The following is a 15,940-nucleotide window of genomic DNA, read 5'->3' as shown; positions in this document are numbered from 1 at the left end:
ATATAAGAATAGTGACCACCTTGAAATATTTATACAAGAGAGAAAGGGTCATATCTAGTAAGCATTTCTAGTCTGTGAGCAACTTTTTGTATCTGGAAAATGTCAAATGATATTTGGAACATTTTCCTAAATTGTATTGCTGCACAGCAGTAAGCTATTGTTTCTATTGGTTACTTAAAATGTATTCAAAAGTTTGAAGAAGATGACGTTGGTGTTCTTGTGCTACTTGCCCTCCCACTCTCAACTCCCCACCACTAGCACCAGCATACACCCAAAACAAGATGAATTTTAAGAGTCTCTTCGGTGCCTCCACCGATGAATATCTTTGCAGAAGTTTGCAGTGCTGATTAAATGGATCCAGAACACAGTCCAGATTTTCCCTGTGGGGCTGGATTTCAAGGGCAATGACTTGTAAACCACTGGGGGGTGGGAAGCCACAAGTTATACAACTTGTGATGTAAGTTGTTATCTTTTGTGATGTTTTGACTGACTGTGGGAGAATTGAGGTAAAAGAACAGCACAACCTGGTAGAAGTTCAAGGAAGTTCAGGGACCGTGAGGAAGATTGACACCAAGGTGTAGGGAAATTGCCTGAACTGGTAAACTTGATGTCTTCTCATCTGTGTTGGAGCTTGTGCTATCCCGTAAACACAGTGATATCACCAGCTCCAATACACAGTGTAATCACCTGAGGTCTGGGCTTTGACGCCTACTTGGACTGATGGGAAGGCAGCCTCTTCACCGGCCCTTCAGCTCAGCACTGTCTGGTGCTGGTAGTTGCCATAAATTAACACATTGGTTTGATCTAACTGGAAGAAATTTCCCAGTGCTGGCATTGGAAAGTATATTGTGGTGCAGGAGGGGGCTCTTACATAAGTTTGCTGTTGTGGTCCCCTCATCTCAGAATTGCGGCTGCACTCCTTTTAATCTGACACTGGTGACGTACCAACGATAAGGTCTCTCAAACAACAGCGGTGAGTAATGCAGCCACGTGCCTATGCAGCTGGTCACTGGAGCGCTGGTGTTCAAATGCTTTGTTGGCTGCACCATTTATCGACACATCCTGAAGATATTTTCCCTTCTTTCCTCCCCTCTCTCTATCTTCCCTTCTGACTGTAAGGTGCTGCCTATACATTGGTCTGGGTCACCTGACCCACTGTCTACCTACCGCTCCAAAACTCTGCACTTGAACCCTTGCTGCCCTCTGCGGTCTGCTCATTGGCGAATTCTGCATTGAACAAACTCCCTCAGGCAGAGGACCAGGTGACAGGTCTTCCTGCGGGCAGACGACATCTTCAACTTCATCCCGCAGGTGATTCACACGAAAACCTTCGGGGTGGGTATGAGGCCAGAGAGCCACGTGACCCAACCCACACCCTTCCGAAAAGGCCCCACAAGGTAGAAGTTGCAAGATAAACCCCAGGGGTTCCCCTGATAGTTGGGAGGAAAGGGAGAATTCAAAAAATATTTCTGTACTGTTTCTGTCTCCACTTTATAACTTGCCTGCTATATTTTTGCCTGGTTAGCTGATTATTCACCTGACTCTTTTTTTTATCTTCCAGAAATTGACTAAATAGCTTTCAAATAAAACATCTCTTCAACCTCCCTTTCCCCACCTTCTCCATCCACCCAAACACTTCCCACTGGTTCTCCTCCCCATCTCTACTCCACGCTCCATCATCCTCTCCTATCAGATTCCATCTTCTTCAGCCCTTTGTCACGTCCACCTATCACCTCCCAGCTTCTAATGCCATTCCCACTCTCCCCTCTGTCTGTCACCTCCCCCCCTCACCTGGATCCACCTATCACCTGCCAGTTCTTGTTCCATCCCTTCCCCTCACCCCTTTACATGGGCTACCTCCCCCGGTCCAGGTGAAGGCCCTCAACCTGAAGCATCGACTGTCCACTTCCCTCCACAGATGCTGCCTGACCCGCTGAGTTCCTCCAGTGTTCTGTGTGTTGCTCCAGGTTCCAGCATCTGCAGCCTCTTGTGTCTCCATCTTTTCAGTTCTGGTAACGTTTCCCCCATGAACTGATCACAAAGTTTACTCTCCTGTTCTTTCCTGGTGTCCCACTCAGCCAGAGACCTACCATTCATCAGTCCTGCTGTGCTGGAAAATCTTGCTGGTAAGAGGCCATTGTTGGGCAACTATAGATAGGGAGATTCTGATGTCTGTGGGAATTTGGCAATCTGCCAAGGTAGTAGCTGAATGTGCATGGGGGTGGGACAATGTAAGTTTAGAGGATTGACGAGCACCTTGACAAGGTACCCTCCTTCCAGTCAACAGCAGGCAAGCAGGGTGTAATTTGGTGGCCTGGGCTCGTTGTGCTGGAAGGGCCTGTTACCATGCTGTATAAGTAAAGTTCCAGGAGTTATTCCATTACTGCCAGGGTTCTGATGAAAGGTCTCTGATCTGATGCATTGACTCTGTTTCTCTTTCCACAGATGCTGCCTGACCTGCTGAGTGTTTCCAGTACTTTGTGTCTTATTAAAGAATTCTGCGGTTTTGATTTTCAGGAGCAAAGTTGACGTATTGTCTGTATATTATAGCCCTAATGCTGTAGTTCAAAGACCACCCAATATGTTCACGGACACTCATTATAAACTGGATATTCCAGGTTTATAGCTGGTGTGATCCGTAGGGAGAGGATGGCTGCCTTTGAACGCCTGCTCTGGAGAGCTTGCAGGGGAAATGTCTACATGAAACAGTCAGAGATGGAAGTCCCTTTGGAAGATCCAAGCACAGTAAGGAATTCCTATGTATGGCTACTTCTACAATCCTTTTGATATTAGTTCCATGTTCTAGTCAATGGAAAAAATGCGATGTTGGAAACCTGAAGCGAGAGCAAGCGCGATGGGTCCTTGGAAAAACAGGCTGAACATGTGGGCATAGGATCTTCATTTCAAGGATGCCACTGCCTCGATGCATTGCCTCATTCCATTACCAACAGCCTTTTGTCAGGGCCTTGCTGGTGTTAATGGAAATTTACTGCACCCGGGATCATTGACCTGCCTCCGACGCACTGGCCTGGTCCCTTTCTCTCCAGCTGCTACAGTCCCTTGCCGGACACATTGGGCGCAGACTGCATGGGATTGGAGCCAGATTCATGTGTAATCAATTCTTAGGCCAGAATCATCAACCTAATCTTTTGGGTGTAGAGCCTTTGACAGAAGTGGCAATAACTGGAGAAAGCTTGAATGGAAGTTAACAAAGCATGTAGTTTTGAGGATAGGTTGGGGTTGTTTTCTTTGGGATGGGGGAAACTGAGGGGACACTGAATAATTTTGCATAAATTATGTGGAGCCTAGATAGACTAGTTAGAATGGTCTCTTTCCCTTAGCTGAGGGGTCCAAGGCCATGGGGTACAGATGCAAGTTACGTGGTAGAAGTATTAGATGAGGAGAAATATTTTCACCCAGAGAATGGTGGCAGTCTGGGACTCGTGGTCTGAAAGGTTGGCAGAAGCAGAGTGCCTCATCACATTTGAACAGGACTTGGGCATGTACTTGAAGAGCCATGATCTGCTGAGCTACAGAGCAGAGGTGGGACGAGTCTGTGTAGCTTTTTCAACTAGAATAGACACAATGGGCCGAATGACCACCCCTACCATGTAAATTTTCCATGTAAACAGCAAGAGGAGGAACATGTGGATGGGAAATAGTTCAAGAGGGCAAAGGCACCGAGAGAAAGAGGAAGGTCTCTTTTGGAAACACCAAAGAGGCTCTTCTCTGTGGCATGCAGCTTTCTTAACATTTGGCATTGTTTCCACAACTTCAGGTTTAAGATGTTGTTGTAAAATGGCAGCTGCCTGGTTTGCTCAGTGATCTTGTTTGGAGCTGGTGTTTTGAATCCCAGTGTTTGAGCGCATAATTTGGAGGGTTCCCGAGGGAGTCCACATTACTGGGAGTACTTTCATTTAAATTAAAGATCCTGTGGTAGTATTTGAGGGTGTTTTCCCAGTCTCCACAGCTAGCACCACCTTCTGGCTGAGAATAGGATTAAGATTTCTTTTAGTCACATGTACATCAAAACACAGTGAAATGAATCTTTTGCGTCGAGTGTTCTGGGGGCAGCCCGCAAGTGTTGCCGCGCTTCTGATGCCAACGTAGCACGCCCACAACTTCCTAGCCTGTATGTGTTTGGAATGTGGGAGGAAACCGGAGCACCTGGAGGAAACCCACCCAGACACGGGGAGGACGTACAAACTCCTTACAGACAGCGGCCGGAATTGAACCCTGCTCGCTGGCACTGTAAAAGTGTTATGCTAACTGCTACACTACCGTACCTGCCCCGCCACACTACTGTAACCTGCCATGTTGCCATTAAGTCCTTGATGGCATTCAATAGTGACTGGACTTCAAAGTGATTGATCAGACAGGTGGCGCCAAAAGACATGACAAGGTGCATAATTTCTTGGCTCTTTCAATGTATGAGAGGTAATTGTGTTTTGCAGCTTGTGGAGGTACAGAAGAATGTGTTTATCATCTTCTTTCAAGGGGAGCAGCTGAGACACAAAGTGAAGAAGATCTGTGACGGGTGAGGTGATCATTTCAGCACAATGCGTACAATGTCACAGCCTGTTTGGCATGTTCTGGAAATAAGCTGACGTAGAGAAACGATGGGTTCTCTGATTTTACATGTTATTTTCTTTATTCTGAAATTGGTTCAAAATAATCAAGTGGAATCAAGGTATTACAACTCTCATTTCTGCAAAGGATGAATTACAAAAAAACACCATTAATGCGGCACATTCAGGAATTTGCTGCTTGGGCGAGCAGATTTTCTGGACTGTTGCTGTTCCAATTAATACTCCCTGTGCACTTCTAATTCACTTTTTTAAGACATTATACAATAGAATAAATTTTCCTGTGAACTCTGTTTAAAGGAAGCACGGGGGACAAGGCTCTGGTGAGTTTCATCAGAGTGCAGGAAACAGAACCAGGTGAGGGTCAAGGAAGCATCCAGTGAGCCAGATTCTGAACCAGATTTTGAACAGTTGGATAAGGATCAATGTACATTTTCAATCAATGTCCTTGACACCAGGAGCACCAAGTCTTATTCTGGATGCATTATCAGCCTCCACTACTGTAGTGTCTGTTGGTTTTGTGTTGCTGCTTGCAAAGATTGAGAGGTAGATCTATCAACAGAACATCCTTTATTGAAGACAGTTACTCTCACTAATGGCAATGTTTGGGTACAACAATGTATCAGAAGTCATTCCACTTGTGTTCTTACTCTACTGCTTCCTTTTTCGAAAAAGAAGTAATAAATGTCTACAAACCCTCAACTATTTACACAAAGTTTATACAATCATTTAACCATTGTTGTCACTATACATTTGTAACTTCAACCAACTATAAATTCATTCAATCAATTGGTCTCTTTGCTCCCTGAACTCTTTAGGCAACTCCACTTGACATCTCTGAAATATCAGCTCTGGTCCCAGTAATCCCAGTGGATCACTTCTTCAGATGGACCTTGGTCTTGCATCCGCAAGCATTTTTGCCTTTAAAATGTGTATTTATGAAATTGTTTTGTATTTTGATTTCAAAGGAAATTGCACATGTTCAGGTGGATGGGATTGGGTCACTCTCTGTAGCTATTCACACTGCTTTTATTTACTAAAAGCTGGGCACAGTGTCAGAATCTCATACATCTCTGCTGTGGCTTAATGTTATCACTCAAAGTTAGGTTTCAAGTCCCACTCTAGACTGATCTTTCCAGTTCAGACCTGAAGGACCATGACATTGTTAAATGTGCAGTCATTTAGACATGACAAACCACACTATCTTTTACCTTCTAGGTACAGGTCCACCCCTGGTTACGTCAGGTTTCCGCTCCCGAGAACTGTCCGTGACCCGAGTAGTTCGCAAGTTGGAAATGCAGCTGCCCAGCAATATGTTTAAATAAAAACACAGGCAAACCAAGTGCAACAGGTAGTTAAACCAGGGCATTCAGCTCTACCTCTGATTTCTCTGCAGAATGCAATGATATCACCACAAACAGAGTTCCCACCCGGCAGAAGATGCCTGCAACCCCGCAGCAGCCGGCAAATCCATCTCGCCAGTCTCCCAAACACTTGTATGTATGGGGTGTACATCAGTCGGCCGTTCGTTACCTAGGCAGGACCTGTAGGTGTGAAAGATCTAGAGTAGCATTTGAGTAAGATCAGGGAGTTCTCTCCAGTGTCTAAGTCGATCTTTGTGGCACCTTGCTACAGACAAATTGCCAGCTGTGTTTCCTATCTTGCAACAGTCACCATTTCAGAAAGTACTTGATTGACCATGAAGCGTCTTGGAATGTATTGAGGTCCCAAAGACCATTCTATCAATGCTGATCATCTATCTGCTCTCTTATTCTGTTCGAAGTGCCTGTCTCTGAGAGATGCTGAAGCAGGAACCTGGAAGGCTGGAAGAACTCGGCAGGTCAAGCAGCATCCGTGGAGGCAAGGGCTGTATGCAGCAGGACTGAGAGCAAGGATTGCCAGTAAATAGCAGTAGGAAGGAGGGGTGGGACAGAGATTGGGAGGGATGGATGGAACCAGGTTTTAGTTTTGGGGGTGGGGGGCAGGTGGGAGACACAGTGATGGACAGATGGAACAGGGATGGGAAACAAAGGGAGACTAATCCTAGCCAGACAGATGTGTGTGTGTGAGGAGAACACTGGGGTGTGGGTTACCTAAAATTGGAAAGTGTAATGTTCATACCATTAGATTGTAAGCTTCCCAAGCAGAATAAGAGACATTCATATGAGCAATGGAGAAGACAGAGGATGGACAGGTCAGTGTGGGAGTGGACAGAAGAATTAAAATGACGTACAACCGGAAGCTCGATGGCAGTTTCAGACAGGTAGCAAGTGCTCCACTATATGGTTGCTTAGTCTCAGTTTGGTTTCTCCAATGAGAGGAGGCCACATCTCAAGTACTGAATGCGGTAGACCAGGTTGCAAGAGGTGCAGGTGAATCTGTCTCACTTGGAAGGGCTGTTTTGGTCCCTGGATAGTGGTGAGAGAGGAGGTGTTACACCTGTGGTTGCAGGGCAAAGTGTCAGAGGTCAGGGAGGGGTGGGTGGGAAGGGATGTGTGGACCAGAGTGGTCCCTACAGAAAGGGGAGGAGAGGGGTCGATGTGGCTGGTGGTGGGATTGCATTGAAGCTGGCAGAAATTGCGAAGGATGATATGTTGGATGGGGAGGCAGGTGTGGTGAAAAGTTAGGACCAAGAGAACTCAATCGTTGTTCTGTCTGAGAGAGGGGTGGATGCACCTTTTGTTGAAACGGATGCTGTTTCACCCACTGAGTTCTTCCGGCATTCTGTTTTTTTTTTCCCCAGTCTGTTTTCACTTTTTCAACTCTCAATTCAAGTGTTTGCTGTCATGTAAATGCAAATCTTCCATTTTATGACACCCACCATAACCTTGGACTGCGCAGTACTTCAAAGCCAATTGATTCCTTTAAGAAGATTCATCAGTTTTAAACACAGGAAGAGCTGAGTGGAGGTAGGGGGCGCCTTGAGCACATTTGTTTCTTGGCAAGCAAGAGGAAAGATGTAACACAGTGATCCACTCAACTGGTTTAAGTACAATCTCATGTTGAATTGGATTGACTGGAAAAATAAAACCCTAAGCCACAACAGATAGTTATGAGAGCCTGATGTTGTATCATCTGGGTCCTGCTTAGGAAGGAGATCCGCCACCCTTGCTCATTTGGCTGAGTGCTGCACAGATGGGCTTTATTCTCAACTGGTCTTTGAGGTGGCCCAGCTCAGTCAAATCATGACTTACAATGGTTAAAGAAGACCTCCTGCTTTTATCAGGGCACCTATGGGCTTCTAGTAAGAGCTATGTTTAGCAACAGTAGCAGATTCACCTTCTTTAAAAAAAGTAGTAATTTCCTCTCCGGTTTGCCTCAGGTTCCGTGCCACTGTGTACCCATGTCCTGAGTCTGCCAATGAGCGCCGAGAGATGGCTGCTGGTGTGAAAACACGCATTGAGGACTTGAATACAGTAAGTGGGCTACTAGAGGCTGAATAATCTCTTTTCAGAGCTCAGAGTAGCGTGTGTGTTTGGGGGGGCTGGTATCGGCATACGATCGACATAGCTTGCCCAATGTAACTGACTGCGTTTCAATATGGCGTTAGTGTTGGCTTGGGAGAGGTCGATAACTTTGATTCATTTATTATTACGGTCGATTTGGAGGATTTTGCAGAGATGGTGTTGGTGGTATCTTTCAAGTGCCTTGAAGTAGTCTAGGTCTCGGAAGCATATAGGAGAGCAGGAATCACTGTTGTCTTGTAAGCCATAAATTTGGTGCCAGGTTTGAGACCTTGACCCCCAAGACATTTTTTCCTCAGTTGATCAAAGGCTGTTCTGGCACGTTGAAGGCAATGGTGACTTCACCAAGAGGTAGCTCCTGAGATGCAGGAGATGGTCCATGTGTTCCAGACTCTTGTGATAAACCTTTGTTAATTGGAGTGAATTGTGGTGCAATGGGTGAAGATATTGTAGAGGACTTTTTGTCTTGTGGCTGTTGAGTGCAAGGCAATCCTGTTGTCTGCTTCAGTGAATGCACGTGGAGCTTGGCGTGTGTGTGTGTGTGTGTGCAAATATGTCATCTGCATACTGCAACTCGACTCCTGAGATTCAGGAGGTCTTGCTTCTAGAGTGTAGTCATCTTAAGTTGAACAGTTTCCCATTTAGTCCTGAAGATTTCCTCACTCCCATGGGAAGTCTGTGGTGAGAAAGGTTGAGAAAAATGTTGGTCCAATGACGTGGCCTTGTCCACACTGGTCTCCACAGATTGTGCTGTGGTCCTGCCAGTTAAAACCTTGGCTTGCATGCCATCGCATAAGTAATACCCTTCACCCCACAAATCACAAAAAGGGCAACGTATCCACGAGAGCATCTCTGGCTTCAAGTTGTGCACCTTGCTGTTTGTTGTTCTTGCATTGTTATTGTGTTTAGAATCCTGGAGCTCCCTATCCAGCTGCAGTGCCCTACAACTTGCAGACGTTCATGCATGTGGATCACTTAAAGCCAACCAGGGATGGAGAATAAACAGGAGCCCTGCCAATAATGCCACATCTGGGAATGGGGACGGGTGGGAGCAAACTGCTTGTACTCTGAGGTGACTTGTCTTTGTACCTTCAGCAGCTGGATTGTATTTGGTCAGAAACAAGAATCCCATCTTTGGCAAGTCAAGCCAAGCTGGTCCCATTTGAGACTTTTATTTCCAAGAAAATCCAGGAGATCACCTAACCTTCTGGTGCAAGTCAGCTGACAAAACCTGAGGCGTCAAACCCAACCGTGCCTTTCCATAAGCAATCCCCCCTTTTTCTTCTCTCTCTCCCCGCCCCAATCCCACGTGAAAACAAAATGACAGGAACACTGCTGCAACGAAACACAAAAAGCCAGTGACCAGAACTGAATTCCTTTCTGTTGCTTGTGATTTGATGAATTTTATTAACGTTTCAAGAAATTTAATATTGGTTTTTGGGGAGGACAGAAGACACTTTAAGTATCTTGCTTGAGATATATGAGGGAAGTAATGGGGTACGTTGATGGGGTGGTGAAGAAGTTACCAAACTAGTGATAGAGAGCAATCACTTTCCACCGGGGCAGGTGTCAAATTTAATGATGATGACCACAAAGCAGAGGGTCAAGAAGATGGATTGTCGTAAAATCCCATCTAGTTCACAAAAGCCCCTTGGGGAGGGAAATCTGGCATCCCTCTGGCTCTTTTGTGACTCTGGACCTGCGAATGTGGTTGACTCTTTAAGTGCCTTCTGAACTGGCCTAGCAAGGGCACTGCGGGATGGGCAATAAATGTTGCCTTTGTCAGTCTCACCCAGATCCTGAGAAATGAATGAGGGAGAAAAATGGGTGTAGTGGAGTTTGCCACTCAGTTCATGGCACAACCAGAAATTTCCAATTGAGGTTTCTGCAGCAATGCACTGGAAGGGGTTGCTGGTGGGCAGTGGTGAGAATTGCATTTTGTTTTGCTAAGGGGGTAGGGGGCAGGGATGTGGAGCATGTGTGCCTAGACTGAATTCCCAAGGAATTCAGTGTAGGCACAATTAACAGGGAGATTCCACATCCTTGTTAAAGCAGCTTTTCCAGTACTTTGCCCTGTGAAAGTTTGCTTGTCAAGGCAAAGATGATGAGTGTAATAGATTCTGCCAACAATATGGTGCCGTCTTCAACCTGTTTAACCCTTCATTTGCCTTCTCAAATCATCCAGAAATTCAGTCACGCAGCATGCTTCATTTCAATGCTGGATGATTGAAAAGGGGCAGTTCCTGACGTGAAATGTGGTAACCACAGTTTCGGGGTTGTTTCATATCATTGAAGAAATTCAACCGGGTGCAAGTTGCACTTCTGCATCTGATGCAATTTCTGTAGAGCTTTGTGGGGAGGGTGGGTGGAAAATGAGTACACTGTTACAAGGAGCAACCTTTTTTTTTACTTTCTCCCCATTACTTTTTTTCCTTTTTCGGGCATTGATCTGGCCTTGACCCTCTGAGCCCTTGAAGGCCTTCTCCACCTCCACCCAACTCTGTGACAGTCCTGCAATGCCTGAACCCAGGACTCTGAGCCTTTGACTGCAGGCCCTGTCTCTTCACCACCACCCACACAACCCAATGTGACGGTGGTGACTGGTGGCATTTTCCAGCATGCTGTATGGAGGGGTGGGGGGAGGGGGGGGGGGGGGCCGAAGAGTAATGCTGATTCAGAAGTGCCCAGGTCCCACTTGTGTTACTGACAGGCCCAGAGCAGAAATATTCATGAGCCTCTCTTGCAACAACCTGTAGTAGCATGTTACTATTTCTGGACTTCAGTCTTTCCTCCTTCCTGTACAATGACTTCTGCTCCTTGCCCTGAATTGAATAAAATGGACCAAGTAATCTCCCCAGCGTGTTTTGTTGCGTGGTATTTTTCTTAGCAATGGGTCTTAAAATAAGATTTTGCTTTATTGATTTGAAATAAAAATGGGGCTTGATTTTTGTTGAAGTTCCAAATTCACTTTTCAATTCTTCAGGTACTTAACCAGACAGAGAGCCATCGTCGCCGTGTTCTCCAGGAAGCGGCCAAGAACCTGCGCAACTGGCAGGTGAAAGTGAAGAAAATGAAGGCAATTTATCACACCCTGAACCTGTGCAACATCGACGTGACTCAACAGTGCCTGATTGCAGAGACCTGGTGTCCGGTGGCCGACATGGACAGGATCAAGAAGGCACTCAATCAGGGGAAGGTGAGCTGTGTGTTAAGGATAGGGCACATCTGTCATTGGTGTCTTGACTAGTTTTTTTTTCCCCTGAGTGACAATTCACTCAGATGGAGATGAGCTCAAACTTAATGAGTTAGGAAGTTGGACACTTATCTTTTGTGAAGGAAGGTTTAATGATGGAGTAAATATTCAGGTAAGATTATTGATGCAGACTGTATGTGTGAGTTTAAGGAGGCAGGTGGGTTTTCTCTCAACCCCCACCCTTCTATCAGGAAGAAGACACAAAAACGTGAGAGCACATTCCACCAGGCTCAAGGACGGCTTCTGTCCCGCTGTAATGAGGCTCTTGAATGGACCTCTTTTATGATAAAGATGAGCTCTTGATCTCAATATACTTCAAAGTGGCCCTTGCACTTTATTTGCCTGCCCTGCCATGTACTTTCTCTGTAACAGTGGCACTATACTCTGCACTTTTTCTTTTGTACTACCTCAGTGTACTTGTCTATGGAATGATCTGTTTGGATGGCAGACAAACAAAAACTTTCCACTGTATTTCAGTACATGAGACAATAATAAAGCAATTATCAATTAATTTCAGGGAGGGTGCAGTGATTTGATGAGAAAGGGGTGTGTGTGTTCTATATTCTCGAGCAACTATTATTGAATGTGTAGTTGTCTCCCTCAAATCCATGCCCTTCCCTCCTAGACGTCTGTAATTACATCTTTCCAGTCATGTTTCTGCCTTGCCATACTTTAGAAATGATCCTAATTGTAGTTGCACAACTTTCTTCGTGATCCTGAGTAAAGTATGTTCTCCTCTCTTGGGCTTTTGTTTCTGGGAAATGTGTGATGTGCATCCACACTCTTGCATCATTCACAACAAGCTCTGCTCACTTTCCGAAGCCTCCACTGCTGGTGTTGTCATACCGATTATCCAAGATCCAATCTTCCACTAACAGCTAAAATTTAATGCCACAGCCATCACTTTCGGACATTATTCCAAGTGCTGCATCCCAGTCGTGGCTTCTATCCTCCATCTCAATTTCAGCCTCAACAGGACTGCTCATAACTCGTATGGAAATTTGAAAAGGCTGGAAATGCCCACAGATTGTGCAAAGGGAACCAAAATTAATGCTGCTTGGAAGGGTGAAGCCCAAGCCCTGATCGCTGTGGCACTCCAGTCATTTCTGTCTGCTGTCCAGAACAAGAATCATTCGACTGTTTTCTGTCTGTCAATTCCCAATCCATTGCAATATGTTAACCCAAATCCCATGTGCTTTAATTTTGAGCACTAACCTCTTATGTGGGACCTTAGTAAAAGCCGCCTGAAAGTCCAAATACACCACATCCACTGTTTTCTCCTTATCTATTCTACCTGGTACATTCTCAACAAAAAAACCTCCAGTAGATTGGTAAATGATTTAATTTTCATAAGCCCAAACCAATTTTGTCCATTTCTGTTAATGCTTTCCATGTGTTCAGTTATTGTATCTTGTATAATGAATTCTGGCATTTTTCCACTGATGGGTTATCAGGCTGTTGATCTTTCATCAGAATTAGGGAAGGTTAGAAATCAAATGTGTTTTAAGTTGCAACAGGAGGGGTGGGGAGAACCAGGAGGTATGTCTGCGATAGGGTGGAGAGCAAGAGGGACTGAATGGCTGAAGTTGTGCTGGCTGAGAGAGGATGGTGAAGGCTTCTTAACTGGAACTGATCAAACTGGAGGAGGGGTAAATAGAGGGAGGAAAGTGAGGAGAGAGAAATTGAGTTCCTGTAAATCTGAAATCGAATCCAAGAAATAGGCACTGTGGAGAGAGAAAAATAGAATGTTACAGGTGAATGCATCTGAACTAGCTGATGCAAATGGCAAGGCTGGCTACCTGAAGTTATTGAATTCATCACTGAGATCCAAGCATTGTGACATGCATGGTCAGAAGGTGAGAATACTGTGCCTCGAGCTTGCATTGGCCTTTGAAACTGTGGAGGCTGAAGGTGGATTAGAGTGGGATGGAAGATTTAAAACAGCAGGTAAATGGATTAGCACTGCTGACCGGGCTGTTTTACAAATATTCACCCAATGTGCATTTGGTTTCTCTGCTGTGAAATCGAATTGTGAGCACTGAAAGCAGTAAGCTGGTTTGGAAGAAGTACAAATGAAGCACTGCTCCTCCTGATGGAGGGTCCTTGAATAATGGAAAGGGAGTAGGTAAAGGGTCAGGTGTGGCATCGCCTGCAGTTGTATGGGAAGATGTAGTGTTTGTAGAAATGGAAGAGTGGACAAGGGAGTTGTGCAGAGAACAAGGAGTGAGAAAACCTCATCCTCCAGTTCAAAAGGTTATTCATTAGGTGACATTACCTTCTGAGATAAGATGAGATTTCTTTATTAGTCACATGTACATCGAAACACACAGTGAAATGCATCTTTTGGGTAGAGTGTCCTGGGGGCAGCCCGCAAGTGTCGCCACGCTTCCGGCGCCAACGTATCACGCCCACAACTTCCTAACCCGTACGTCCTTTGGAAAGTGGGAAGAAACCGGAGCACCCAGAGGAAACCCACGCAGACACGGGGAGAACGTACAAAAACTATACGTCACTGTTTTCTCTTTGATTTGTTCTAGAGAGAGAGAGTTGACTAAAGTAGCAAGGATCATTATGAAGGGGTTTTTCAATCCTGCCACTGGAAATGGAACAACCTGATTTGCCTAACAAGTATAAATAATTCGTGCCAGGTATTCTGCTCATGGGCTGATATCTTATTTTAGTCGATTGTTTACTAAGCTCTGGCCAATGGTTATCCCCAATGTTACAGCAATCACAATGGCCCAGAGGGAAATGGCAACAAGAGGGTACTAGTGCCATAAAGGTACATTGCAACAGGTCTAATTTATAAAGGGGGACAAACCTAGAATTGGATTTGTGAAAATAGCAGTAAGGCTCAGAGCACTTTTTTGTTTCGCACATTGGAACCCAGTGCCCGACTAGGACAGGTGCATCAACATCTGGAATGTGCTCCCAAAACGCAGTCCTCCACCAAAAGCTGTACAGAAATGAAATTGGTTCCTCCTGCTTAAGTCTATTGAATTATCTGTACTATCATTGTAGACAAGGAGTAAGATTACCATTAAAAGTCGAGGGTTGTCTGTTTCAATATGTTCCCCTTTACTAGTGTGAGAAGCCTGAATTACTGTGAGCCAGTCGCCTGGAACAGGTGTGCATTCTTATTTCTTCAGTTTTTAATGTTCGAGATCTTAAATTTTCTTTCATCTTCTTTGCTCCGCTTCCTATAATAATTTGACATTGATTTAACTATTTCAATTATACCTGATTTAATTATCCTAACTATGCTTGCACTTGCATTCAAACTGAACTTTTTGTTAACGATTCCTCAGTGTGTTTTTTAAGGGAAGATGCACAGTTGTTCACCCTGTTTGACATAGATCCCAGGTGCAGTTTCCAATCATCATTTTCACGTGACATAAGCCATTTTGACCCATCGAGTCAATGCCAGCTCTCAGCGTGACCTCATTCTCCCACTAACTCTCAACCTATTCTCCACAAGTTCCCATCAACAGCTGCACCACCCCCTCCCCCCCCCCCCCCCCCACCCAGATTCCACCCATTTTATCTGAACTAGTTGGCGATTTATAGTGGCCAATTAGCTGACCTCCCAACCAGTACCCAGGGAGTGGGGGGTGGTGTGGGGGAGAACCACACAGTCACAGAGAGAATTGTGCAAAATCTGCACAAACGTCACCAAAGGTCAGGATTAATCCTGGGTCCCTGGAGCTGTCGGGCAGCAGCTCGACTCACTGTGAGACAATGCTGTGCAGTTGTTTGTGACTGATAGCAATTTGCCTTGCATATCAACACAGTTTGCCTATGAAGAAGTAAAGGTGTGTTCTGTGTGTTTTTGCAGCTTTCTGTTTCGGCACCATTGATGGGAGTGAAATCGTGCCTCAAGCTGACACTAAATGAAAGCTGCTTTTCTCTCCCTCTGCACCCCTTGCCCTGCTCTAGGAGCGCAGTGGTTCCAGTGTTGATCCAATCATGACAGTTGTGCAGACCCAAATGGCCCCACCCACCTTCAACAGGACCAACAAGTTCACAGCTGGGTTCCAGAACATCGTGGATGCCTATGGAGTTGGGACATATCGAGAAATGAATCCTGGTGACTCTTGTTCAATTTTACATCATAGTTTCAATTGTGTAGCAATAGCTGACCAGTTAATCTAATGTGCAAGATTGCTCTGCTATTCTCATTTGGGACCTTTGTGTATGGACTTGGGCTGCTTAAATTCCTTGAAATTACAATTGCAAGCAAGTTAATACCTACAAAGGGAACTCTTTTCACAAAAGTGCTCGAAAGTTGAATTGTGCATGAGTGTGGTGTTTTGTCATGACTTGGTGATTCCAGTGAGTGACGTTTGTACAAGTGTAATGGTCTGGAGAAGGTATGGAGACTGACAGCATGAGGTGGCCCAGTTGACGCAAGCAGTTGAAGCATCCTTGGTTCTTGACAGTGCCTCTGCTGACCAAATGACCTTCCCTGGTGTGCTTCAGCCACTCCTAGATGAAATGATGTAGAAAACCTTGTGTGTTCTTCAAGCAAGTGTCCCTGGTTTGGTAAATGGAAGAAAGCAGGCCGATTTACTGTTGTAATTCCACCAGCCTCCAGAAATATTCTTGAGAATATTATGAGGGCCACACATTAGCATAAC

The 15,940-nt window shown here is 45.2% G+C and overlaps 1 protein-coding gene across 14 annotated transcripts in view; it reads left to right on the top strand.

Moving 5' to 3' along the window:
• LOC127578461 (V-type proton ATPase 116 kDa subunit a 4-like) overlaps window positions 1-15,940 on the top strand; it is a 96,094-nt gene that overhangs the window by 57,122 nt on the left and 23,032 nt on the right. For 13 of the 14 annotated variants that reach the window (XM_052030513.1, XM_052030515.1, XM_052030505.1 and 10 more), the window contains 5 exons: window positions 2,619-2,760; window positions 4,455-4,537; window positions 7,909-8,002; window positions 11,034-11,246; window positions 15,240-15,390. In XM_052030513.1, coding sequence (XP_051886473.1) covers window positions 2,619-2,760; window positions 4,455-4,537; window positions 7,909-8,002; window positions 11,034-11,246; window positions 15,240-15,390 — 683 coding nt within the window. The remainder of the gene's footprint in view (window positions 1-2,618; window positions 2,761-4,454; window positions 4,538-7,908; window positions 8,003-11,033; window positions 11,247-15,239; window positions 15,391-15,940) is intronic. The other variant, XM_052030519.1, reaches the window with a different exon arrangement.

The sequence above is a fragment of the Pristis pectinata genome, chromosome 15, assembly GCF_009764475.1.
Source record: "Pristis pectinata isolate sPriPec2 chromosome 15, sPriPec2.1.pri, whole genome shotgun sequence".
NCBI lineage: Eukaryota > Metazoa > Chordata > Chondrichthyes > Rhinopristiformes > Pristidae > Pristis > Pristis pectinata.
The sequence above is the reverse complement of the archived record's forward strand: the minus strand, read 5'-3'. Positions and strand labels throughout refer to the sequence as shown.